Source organism: Rhinatrema bivittatum, chromosome 4 (assembly GCF_901001135.1).
Source record: "Rhinatrema bivittatum chromosome 4, aRhiBiv1.1, whole genome shotgun sequence".
In the NCBI taxonomy this organism is placed as follows: domain Eukaryota; kingdom Metazoa; phylum Chordata; class Amphibia; order Gymnophiona; family Rhinatrematidae; genus Rhinatrema; species Rhinatrema bivittatum.
This window is the reverse complement of record NC_042618.1, coordinates 143,625,892-143,638,391: the sequence shown is the minus strand read 5'-3', so window position 1 is coordinate 143,638,391 and position 12,500 is coordinate 143,625,892. Positions and strand designations below refer to the sequence as shown.

Genomic DNA, 12,500 nt, shown 5'->3' with positions numbered 1-12,500 from the left:
TGTGGATTACAAACTGGTTAAAAGACAGGAAATAGCTCGGAGATCCAAGATGGTGTGCTAGAGGAAGGACGTGCACTGCCTCTCTCGTTGCCTAATGAATTATTGCCTGAAATGCCTCATTCCGGACGAAAACAAAGGACCCGCGAGAGGCTGAATTTAGAAGCCCCGACGTCGGGTCAATGCAGAGGGCCAATGGATGCCCATGTCCTTAGACGGAACGGAGAGCCATACGAAGATTCGCTGGATGTTTGTCATGGAGACGCAATGATATCCGACAATCTCCTTGATTCAATATCGCATCTATCTCCGGCTGAAAGAACTGCCTCCGAAAACCCGGCATTGAGTCGGACAACTACCCTGGTCCGACTGGAGAAGTACCCGGATGTCGCCAGGGAGGAGCCCCCACGATATGCGGAGGGAACCCTGAGTAAAGCGGAGGCTTCAGCAATCGTCGGCTAGAAGGAGGAGAATCCCACAAGGAGAAATTCAAACTCTGGAGGAGATTCTGACCTGGCAATCAGGTGAAGACGCTGAAGAGGTTTCTTCCCAGGAAATGGAACCTGTTTCGAAACCGCTGGTAAGACCTGATTTATTCACATTGGAAACAATATGGCTGGCTATAGAGACGGTAAATAAAAATGTAATAACACAACTAATATCTGTTAAAACTAAAGTGGGTCAAATGGATAAACAGTTAAAGAAAGTGAAAGAAAAGCAAATTGAAATAAAAAAGGAAATGGATACATTAAAGATAGATATGGGACAAATGAAAAATCAGTATCAAGAAATGGCAAAGGATAATATGTATCTTTTAAGAAAAATGGAAAGTTTAGAAAATCAACAAAGAAACAAAAATCTAAGATTAATCAACTTTCCTAAGAAATTGACTACATTGCCAACTGATATGTGGACAAAATATGCTTTAGAAATTTTGAAAATCCCACAAGCGACACTACCACCATTGTCCAAGATATTTTATTTGCCAACAAGAAAAAAGATATCAAGTGGAACTAAAGAGATGTAACAGCTGTCTCTGATAAATTTAAATCTGACTGAGATATTGGAAACGTCTACTGAGGAGGAATCTTTACCAGCAACTTTGATAATATTTCTACTGGACCCAGATAGGGACTGGATTCTGAGAGTTTAGATCTTTCCCGATTTAACCAAGGAAACGCAATTAAGGAGAAAAGAATTTCTTGAATTAAAATCTAGTGTAATACAACTGTGAGCACAATTTTTTATTAAGTTTCCTTGTAAGTGCCTTATTAAATATAGAGACCTTACTTATACTTTTTTCTTGCCGTCTCAGTTAAGGAAATTTGTTAATGATAGAGCTGTAATTACTACAGAGAGGGATTTAAGTCCAGAGATGGAATAACCTCATAAAGTGGGTAAATGTTCAGGAAAAATAAATACCGTTCCTAACTAGTGCTTTCTATTAATGGAGTAATTTTCTTTGTATTGATATAAGTCGTCTTTTTGTGATGGATCTCCCAGCCGTTATAGTGGGCTATTGTATGGTATGATTATGATTATGTATTTTCCTGTAATAAGTAATGTTATGTAGTATTATATTACTAGCCATAACCATCTTTTCCTTTCAATGTGTATTGTTATATCATTGAAAAAATCAATAAATAGTAAATTGAAAAAAAAAAAAGACAGGAAATAGAGAGTAGGGTTAAATGGTCAATTTTCTCAGTGGAAAAGGGTAAACAGTGAAGTGCCTCAGGGATCTGTGCTTGGACTGGTGCTTTTCCATCAACCTAATAAACGAAGGTTGACAGACGTGCCGCAAATGCGCAGTAGAGAGCAGCTCTACTGCGCATGTGCGGGCGAGCACGTCGGTCAAGCAGAGCGTCAGCTGTTGAAAAACATGGCGGCGGTGAGGAGCAGTATCGGCGGTGAAGAGCGGCGGTGGCGACAGCGAGGAGCGGCGGCAAACTCGGTGGTGAGGGAGGGGGGCAGCGGCAGCGGGGAGCGGCGAACTTGGTGGTGAGGGAGGGGGCGGCGGCAGCGAGGAGCGGCGAACTCTGTGGTGAGGGAGGGGGGCGGTGGCAGTGAGGAGCGGCGAACTCGGTGGTGAGGGAGGGGGGCGGTGGCAGCGGGGAGCGGCGAACTTGGTGGTGAGGGAGGGGGCTGGCGGCAGCGAGGAGTGGCGAACTCTGTGGTGAGGGAGGGGGGCGGCGGCAGCGGGGAGCTGCAAACTCGGTGAGGGAGGGAGGGAGGTGGCGGCAGCAGCAAGGAGCAGCGAACTCAGTGGTGAGGGGAGGGGTGGCAAGGAGCAGCGAACACGGTCGTGAGGGAGGGAGGGTGAGAGTGAAGGGCGGGGAGGAGCTGTGAACTCGGTGGTGAGAGTTAGGGAGGGTGAGAGTGGGAGAGGGAGGTGAGAGAGGGGGAGGGTGAGAGTGAGGGAGGGTGAGAGTGGGAGAGGGAGGGGAGGAGAGAGGGAGGTGAGGAGAGGGAGGGTGAGAGAGGGGGAGGGGAGGAGAGAGGGAGTTGAGGGAGGGGGAGGAGAGAGGGGGAGGGGGAGGGGGGAGGAGAGAGAGGGGGGAGGAGGTGAGAGGGTGCTTGTGTTTGAAAAACGGACTGAAAAAAAATGTAATGTAGCCCGTTTTAACGGCTTAACGGCTTGTATATTTATAAATGATCTGGAAAGGAATACGACGAGTGAGGTAATCAAATTTGCAGATGATACAAAATTATTCAGAGTAGTTAAATCACAAGCGGATTGTGATAAATTGCAGAAGGACCTTGCAAGACTGGAAGATTGGGCATCCAAATGGCAGATGAAATTTAAATGTGAACAAGTGCAAGGTGTTGCATATAGGAAAAAACAGCCCATGCTGTCGTTACATGATGTTAGGGTCCATATTAGAAGCTACCACCCAGAAAAAAGATCTAGGCATCATAGTGGATAATACTTTAAAATCGTCGGCTCAGTGTGCTGCAGCAGTCAAAAAAGCAAACAGAATGTTAGAAATTATTAGGAAGGGAATGGTGAATAAAATGAAAAATGTCATAATGCCTCTATATCGCTCCATGGTGAGACCGCACCTTGAGTACTGAGTACAATTCTGGTCACCACATCTCAAAAAAGATATAGTTGCGATGGAGACGGTACAGAGAAGGACAACCAAAATGGTAAAGGGGATGGAACAGCTCCCCTATGAGGAAAGGCTAAAGAGGTTAGGGCTGTTCAGCTTGGAGAAGAGACAGCTAAGAGGGGATAAGATAGACATCTTTAAATCATGAGAGGTCTAGAACAGGTAGATTTGAATTGGTTATTTACTCTTTCAGATAATAGAAGGACTAGGGGGCATTCCATGAAGTTAGCAAGTAGCACATTTAAAACTAATCAGAGAAAATTCTTTTTCACTCAATGCACAGTTGAGCTCTAGAATTTGTTGCCTGAGGATGTGGTTAGTGCAGTTAGTGTAGCTGGATTAAAAAAAGGTTTGGATAAGTTCTTGGAGGAGTAGTCCATTAATGGCTATTAATCAAGTTTACTTAGGGAATAGCCACTGCTATTAATTGCATCCGTAGCATGGGATCTTCTTAGTGTTTGGGTAATTGCCAGGTACTTATGGCCTGGTTTGGCCTCTGTTGGAAACAGGATGCTGGGCTTGATGGACCCTTGGTCTGACCCAGCATGGTAATTTCTTATGTTCTTATTTATCTTTATTTTACAAGTTAGACGTTATCTATAGCAGAAGAAAAGACATGGGGCGATTCTTATATGAGGCAGGGTGAGGTGTTTGCTTCAGGCGGCAGAATTTTGAAGTGGCAAAAAGTGCCCCTTTAAAATTCTGCCCAGCCCCGCCTCATCCTGTCTTCCCCTCCCCCCCGTCGCGCCACCCTCCCAACCCCTCCAAGATTCACGAAAACCCCTGGTGGTCCAGTGGGGGGCCCAGGAGTGATCTGCTGCTCCCGGGCTGTTGGCTGCCACTAACGAAAATGGTGCCGGTGGCCTTTAGCTCCTTCCATGTGATAGGGGCTATGGGTGCCATTGGCCGGCCCGTGCCATTTTTTTAATAATAATATCGTCCTCCTAGAAACTGTGATGCATGTAAAAAACTCAAAATAAAATCTGCATTGTTGTCCTACTACATATGCCTGCACGTACCCAGAAAGCCCAAGTTTGAACATTTTGACTCTAGGTAGACTGGGGTAGATGGAAGAGGGGAAAATTATAGCAAGTGGATCCTTGAACTCTCCTCTGTCCCCTACCCCACTGAAAAATGTTTCAAAATGTATTTGGTGCACTTAAGTAACAAATGCTAAGTGCAGGAGATGGAGCAATGTCACTTATCAGTTCTTACAGTTATCAATTGAAAGTTTTAAAATAAATAGTATATAACAAAATGCAAAAAGTCAAATATTCCAATAACTAAACTAAAAATAACCTATTTTTTTAACATAAGAACATAAGAAATTGCCATGCTGGGTCAGACCAAGGGTCCATCAAGCCCAGCATCCTGTTTCCAACAGAGGCCAAACCAGGCCACAAGAACCTGGCAATTACCCAAACACCTAGAAGTTCCCATGCTACTGATGCAATTAATAGCAGTGACTATTCCCTAAGTAAACTTGATTAATAGCAGTTAATGGACTTCTCTTCCAAGAACTTATCCAAACCTTTTTTGAATCCAGCTACACTAACTGCACTAACCACATCCTCTGGCAACAAATTCCAGAGATTTATTGTGCGTTGAGTGAAAAAGAATTTTCTCCGATTAGTCTTAAATGTGCTACTTGCTAACTTCATGGAATGCCCCCTAGTCCTTCTATTATTCGAAAGTGTAAATAACCGAGTCACATCTACTCGTTCAAGACCTCTCATGATCTTAAAGACCTCTATGATATCCCCCCTCAGCCATCTCTTCTCCAAGCTGAACAGCCCTAACCTCTTCAGCCTTTCCTCATAGGGGAGCTGTTCCATCCCCTTTATCATTTTGGTTGCCCTTCTCTGTACCTTCTCCATTGCAACTATATCTTTTTTGAGATACGGCGACCAGAATTGTACACAGTATTCAAGGTGTGGTCTCACCATGGAGCGATATAGAGGCATTATGACATTTTCCGTTTTATTAACCATTCCCTTCCTAATAATTCCTAACATTTTATTTGCTTTTTTGACTGCTGCAGCACACTGAGCTGACGATTTCAATGTATTATCTACTATGACGCCTAGATCTCTTTCTTGGGTGGTAGCTCCTAATATGGAACCTAACATCGTGTAACTACAGCTAGGGTTATTTTTCCCTATATGCAACACCTTGCACTTGTCCACATTAAATTTCATCTGCCATTTGGATGCCCAATCTTCCAGTCTTGCAAGGTCCTCCTGTAATGTATCACAGTCTGCTTGTGATTTAACTACTCTGAATAATTTTGTATCATCCGCAAATTTGATAACGTCACTCATCGTATTCCTTTCCAGATCATTGATATATATATTGAAAAGCACCGGTCAAGTACAGATCCCTGAGGCACTCCACTGTTTACCCTTTTCCACTGAGAAAATTGACCATTTAGTCCTACTCTCTGTTTCCTGTCTTTTAACCAGTTTGTAATCCACGAAAGGACATCGCCTCCTATCCCATGACTTTTTAGTTTTCGTAGAAGCCTCTCATGAGGGACTTTGTCAAACGCCTTCTGAAAATCCAAATACACTACATCTACCGGTTCACCTTTATCCACATGTTTATTAACCCCTTCAAAAAAATGAAGCAGGTTTGTTAGGCAAGACTTCCCTTGGGTAAATCCATGTTGACTGTGTCCCATTAAATCATGTCTTTCTATATGCGCTACAATTTTGATCTTGAGGATAGTTTCCACTATTTTTCCCGGCACTGAAGTTAGGCTCACTGGTCTATAGTTACCCGGATCACCCCTGGAGCCTTTTTTAAATATTGGGGTTACATTGGCCACCCTCCAGTCTTCAGGTACAATGGATGATTTTAATGATAGGTTACAAATTTTAACTAATAGGTCAGAAATTTCATTTTTGAGTTCCTTTAGTACCCTGGGATGCATACCATCCGGTCCAGGTGCCTTGCTACTCTTTAGTTTGTCAATCTGGCCTACTACATCTTCCAGGTTGACAGTGATTTCGTTCAGTTCGTCTGACTCATCACCCCTGAAAACCAACTCTGGAACTGGTATCTCCCCAACATCCTCAGTAGTAAACACGGAAGCAAAGAATTCATTTAGTCTTTCTGCAATGGCCTTATCTTCCCTAAGAGCCCCTTTAACCCCTCGGTCATCTAATGGTCCAACCGACTCCCTCACAGGTTTCTTGCTTTGGATATATTTAAAAAAGTTTTTATTATGAGTTTTTGCCTCTATGGCCAACTTCATTTCAAATTCTCTCTTCGCTTGTTTTATCAATGTTTTACACTTAACTTGACAATGCTTATGTTTTATTCTATTTTCTTCAGATGGATCTTTCTTCCAATTTTTGAAGGATGATTTTTTGGCTAAAATAGCCTCTTTCACCTCACCTTTTAACCATGACGGTAATCGTTTTGCCTTCCTTCCACCTTTCTTAATGCGTGGAATACATATGGACTGCGCCTCTAGGATTGTATTTTTAAACAATGTCCAAGCCTGTTGAACACTTTTAACCTTTGCAGCTGCACCTTTCAGTTTTTTCTGACTATTTTCCTCATTTTATCCAAGTTTCCCTTTTGAAAGTTTAGTTTTAGAGCTGCAGATGTACTTATTGTCCCCCTACCAGTTATTAGTTTAAATTTGATCATGTTATGATCACTGTTGCCAAGTGGCCCCACCACCGTTACCTCTCTCACCAAATCCTGTGTTCCACTAAGAATTAAATCTAAAATAGCTCCCTCTCTTGTTGGTTCCTGAACCAATTGCTCCATGAAACAATCATTTATTACATCCAGGAACTTTATATCTCTAGCAAGTCCTGATGTTACATTTACCCAGTCAATATTGGGGTAATTGAAATCTCCCATTATTATTGCACTGCCAAATTGGTTTGCTTCCCTGATTTCTCTTAGCATTTCATCATCTGTCTGACCATTTTGTCCAGGTGGACGGTGGTATACTCCTATCACTATACTCTTACCCAACACACATGGGATTTCTACCCATATAGATTCTACTGAGCATTTAGTCTCTTGTATGATCTTTATCCTGTTGGACTCTATACCCTCCCGGACATAAAGTGCCATACCCCCGCCAAGTTGATCCTCCCTATCATTGCGATATAATTTGTACCCTGATATAGCACTGTCCCATTGGTTATCCTCCTTCCACCAAGTTTCTGTGATGCCAATTATGTCAATCTCATCATTTGCTGCTATACACTCTAACTCTCCCATCTTACTTCTTAGACTTCTGGCATTGGCATATAGACATTTCAAAGTGTGTTTTTTGTTTGTTTTAACAACCTGCTTTTCAGTTGTTTGGGATAATTCGGAAATCATTAGTTTTGGTGATTTTTTACATATAGGCATATGGACTATATTTGCTTTTAATGGAACCTCTCTGTTGGGATGCCCTAACTCTCCTGTTTCATTAGTATCCTTCAAGGATACATTTCTCCGAACCATGCACTGCTGAGTGACTGTCGGCTTTCCCCCTTGTTCTAGTTTAAAAGCTGCTCTATCTCCTTTTTGAAAGTTAGTGCCAGCAGCTTGGTTCCACTCTGGTTAAGGTGGAGCCCATCCTTTCGGAAAAGTCTCCCCTTTCCCCAAAAGTTTCCCCAGTTCCTTACAAAGCTGAATCCCTCTTCCCTACACCATCGTCTCATCCACGCATTGAAACTCTGGAGCTCTGCCTGCCTCTGGGGTCCTGCACGTGGAACAGGAAGCATTTCAGAGAATGCCACCCTGGAGGTTCTGGATTTTAGCTTCCTACCTAATATCCTAAATTTGGCTTCCAGAACCTCTCTCCCACACTTTCCTATGTCGTTGGTGCCCACATGTACCACGACAGCTGGCTCCTCCCCAGCACTGTCTATAATCCTATCTAGGTGGCGCGTGAGGTCTGCCACCTTCGCACCAGGCAGGCAAGTTACCAGGCGGTCCTCACGTCCACCAGCCACCCTGCTATCTACATTTCTAATAATTGAATCGCCAACTATGATGGCAGGCCTAACCCTTCCCTCCTGGGCAGTAGCCCTGGGAGACTTGTCCTCGGTGCGAGAGGACAATACATCACCTGGAGAGCAGGTCCTTGCTACAGGATCACTTCCTGCTACACCAGGGTGATGTTCTCCTACTGGGAGATCTTTCTGATCCAAGGCAGCACTAGGGCTGCCAGACTGGATTTGGGACTTGACTACTATGTCCCTTTGTTGTCCTTGATTATTATTTCCTAATTATAAACTTCTGTCTCTTTTCTTCTTTGATGTTATCTATCTTCTCAAGGAATTTCTGTCATTCCCTACCTCCATCTCTCTGTGATATCCATTGTACTCTATCTTTCATCTCAGTTCTTTCCATTTATTTCTCCACTGCTATATTTCTTTCCCTCTATCACCTCTTTATATCACTTTCTTCTCTCTATCATCCATTCTTCTACCTTCTCATCTCATTTCATTCTATTTCCCCATCCCTTCTTCCTCCCTCACCATGTCTTCTACTCTCCATCTCTCCTTACTCATACCTTTTATCTCTCACCCTCAAATGGCCTCCTTTCTCCCTCTCTGAGCTGCATCACTCCCCTTCATCCCTCATTTTCCCTTTTCTGGTTCTCCCGCTTCCTTCAGCTATCCATCTCCTCTTCTCTAGCTCCCCCTTTGTAATCTTCCTTTTACCCCCACCCCGGTTTCCCTCCTTTCAACTTTTCTTCTCCCTCTCTCTGGCTTCTGTCTGCTGCTTCTCCTACCTCCTTCAGGCATCCATCTACCCCTCTCTGATTTCCCTCTTTCAGCCCTCCATATCTTCTCTCCGGTTCTTCCTTCCTTTCCTTTTAACCCTCCATCCCCCTATACTCCAGAACTTTGTACAGTATGCAATCAGAAAAAGTATCATTAATAAGCCAGCATTTCAACTGGAAAATGTCTTCAAGGATGCTAGCAAGACAATATAAAAGTGAGAGTAAAGTATAAGTGCAGGGAAGGCAAATAAGATGGTAAGTTTTACATATAAAATGCTTGAAAATGAATTTATAAAAGTGATTTTTTTGTTTTAATAATAGATGTAAGAAGATATAATGTCTGTATAAAATGAACCGGCATTGCCCTTTAATTGAATTAAAAACTTTCAGACTTCAGCCTCCCTATCAAGGCTACTTTTATATCACAGACATAATGTCTATTTCCCTTGCTGTCCTGAGTACATCTGTTCCACTCTGTGCTTTAAGCACTGTGATTATAAAGTGCTTTGAGATCCCGTTAGGATAAAAGGCACTATAGAAAATTCAATTATCATTATTATTACTGTATTTGGAACTGAAATACATTGCACCAACTCCCCAACTCTGCCTCCTAAGAGGACAGTTAATAGTAAACTGTAGATATCGTCTCTCCGTACCTCCAGAATAAATTCTATTAATGTTCACTCAAGCATGACAGCAGTGTATATCAGATATACTGCATTATAGTTGACTTGGTGCATACTCGTAATGCATAGCACATTTTCCTTGCAATTTTTTATGTATTAAAGAGCTAAACTTATTAACATCAGATAGAAGACAAAATATAAACAAAAATTTTACACAGGAATAGAAATGCACAGCACAGTGCATATGGCTTCTTTACAAATGGAGGTGGTGCAATGAAAGACAGATATTTGTGTATACTTAGAAATCAAACAGATAGTGTGCTTCAACAGACACACAAACATGCAGATGTTGCACAGAACCAACCAAGGGTAATACAAATGCAAATACCCCAAGCAGTTCCCATTTTTCATGAATGGATTCCACTTTTTCCAGAAGATCGCCTGGGATCACAGCACCATTTTTCTTCAGATATCCAACCTTGTTGAGCAGGTCCAACTTTTTGGGTTCTCTGATTGACATTTCTACGCTGTATCTCTAGAAGAAACAAAGACAGGAGCTAGTTAAATAAAACATTTCATCATTACTGAAACACGATTTCAATATAGTAAAGTATGCTTTCACAAATCCTGCAGGTCATAGGCCTGTGGTGCTATAATGTTATGTGCTTCCTTGCAGACGTCACCGATTGATCGTTTCACTGACATGTGACAGTAAAGGGACCAATCAGCAATAAGTGAAGAAGTGAATATATTAATATTAAGTGCTGAAGACACAGTGCCCGCTTTCAGCACAACTTTTTTGCCTCGGCCCCCAACTGTTTAAACACAGTGGACACTCTGGTTCTTTTTTTTTTTTTTTTAAAGTTTTCCTTCCATTTTGTGACTAATGAAGCTCTTGAACATAGGGCTAGGAATCCGCTCTCCTATGCCATGGTGTCGCCAAACCTTGTTGGAGTTGTCTTCTCACTGGCTAGTGCCTCCACTGATAGGCAGGTGACATCTGCAAGGACCAATGGGCAATAAGTAAAGGAGTGAATACATTAATATTAAGTGCCCGGCACTTTAATATTGATTTATACACTCCTTCTGGTGCCGGTAGTCAGGTTCAGAGAATGGATGCTGAATTTATCAGCGTCCATTTTCCTAACTCATGCATGTGCCAGGGGTTCAGGAAACAGACGCTTGTCAACTGTGCGTTATTAAGTAGGAGGCAGTACAGAAAAGGAGTTTTTTTCTGCTTTTCTATACTAGTTTTAGTAGCGCCTAGCAATTAATGCCTGTTCTGGGCAGGCATTAATTTCTGATCGCTAAAATGTGCGTCCTAGACGCACATTTTTTTTTTTTGCATTGGGAGTGAATAGCTAATAGCCTCATTCACATGCATTTGCATGTGATGAGCGCTATTAGTTTCACTCTACGTTGGACGTGCATTATAGAGGCGCTAATCCCCTTATTGCATAAGGGGATTAGTTAGCACCTATACAACCCGCGTCCAACTGCGGGTTATACTGTGCGCTGGGCTAGGCACACTGTATTGCATCAGCCCTTGGAGTTGACTATTATAGTATCATTTTGGAAAAGGTGGCCAGATAACTGATCACACTATATTTTTTTCCTTTGCATTGGTTTTCATACATTCAGAAAAAATGTTGCTCTTAGCATTCTGCTGTTAATTAGTTAGGTTTGTTGTTACAATTATTTAAATTTTGAAAATGGTAAAAGAAAAAATGACAAATTTGAGGTCTATTTACTAAATGATGTATGATAGAGGTTTCATCTTGCCTTTAGCAGGATGGTGGTATCCAAGCCTCGATTGTGACTAGCATTTCATCTGATTTTATGGCCAGATTTACTATAGGCTTTGGTGCTACATTTGCAGCTAATGCCTGCATTAAAATTGGGTGTTAGTTCCTGATATTAATGTGGCTTAGTAAATAGGCCCCTTACTGGGGGTAAGCATAGAAATATAGAATATGATAATAGATAAAGACTGCAAGATGCATCTTTTAAAACTCTGACAATGTATTACTTGTATGCATTTCTTTAAAAAGTTGCCCAGCTGAGGGGAACATGGGATACAGAAATCACAGCAGCATTCCACATCACATGTGAGCATACCTGGCTCTCAAAATGTCCCTCATTACAAAACCAAAATGCATCATTTGTCCCACATCAGACTGTTCTCTTATATAGTTGCCTATTATAGCTTATCATAAAAATGTTGAATCACAGAAGGAACTGGAGTTTACATTGTAATAGATATCACAATTCAGTATTAGTTTGGTGAACCCTGATTTCTCACTATTTATTAATTTATTTGTTTGCTTGATTATTTATTTAATCTTTATTAAATTTTACATCATCATATTAATGATATAACAAAGGAAAATCAAATAATCCAAAGCAACAATAAAAATCATTTCTCAAAAGCATAAACATCATTGAACAAATCCCCATAAAAGTAAGGGGCACAGTACACAATTAAGGACAGAAAAAGAAAAAATTAAAATGACTGCCCAAGGCTCAACCTATTCAGTTCCTCAATACCTCAATCAAGACTTATCAACTACAAATGTTTCAAGATGCATATGATCCACAAAGATAAATTTGTTACCCTGATATCCTACTACACATTTGCAGGGAAATTTTAAATAAAAGGAAGTCCCAATAGATATAACTTGGGGCTTCCACTGAAGAAACATTTTCCTTCTTAATTAAATCTCTCTGGAAATGTCTGGGAAGACCTGAATTCTTTGTCCACAGAATAAACTCTTCTTATATTTAAAATATTGACAGAAAAAATATATCTCTGCCTGTATCTAAAACAAATGTGACAACAAACGTAGACCTAGCTGAAATGTTATCAAATGAAGACTGAAGAGAAAGAGAGAAATCTGAGCTAGAGTTGGGGGCTAAATAAATTGAAGCTCCCTCCCTCAGGGCTGAAGACCCTCCTCTTATCCAGCAAACAGCAGCTATTAGATAAGAGGAAATTCTTATCATATGAAAAATGAAGAA

At 41.5% G+C, this 12,500-nt stretch overlaps 1 protein-coding gene across 9 annotated transcripts in view; it reads right to left on the bottom strand.

Moving 5' to 3' along the window:
- AKAP6 (A-kinase anchoring protein 6) overlaps positions 1-12,500 on the bottom strand; it is a 1,180,609-nt gene that overhangs the window by 195,264 nt on the left and 972,845 nt on the right. For all 9 annotated transcript variants that reach the window (XM_029598925.1, XM_029598924.1, XM_029598922.1 and 6 more), the window contains one exon: positions 9,871-10,017. In XM_029598925.1, the coding sequence (XP_029454785.1) occupies positions 9,871-10,017 (147 nt within the window). The remainder of the gene's footprint in view (positions 1-9,870; positions 10,018-12,500) is intronic.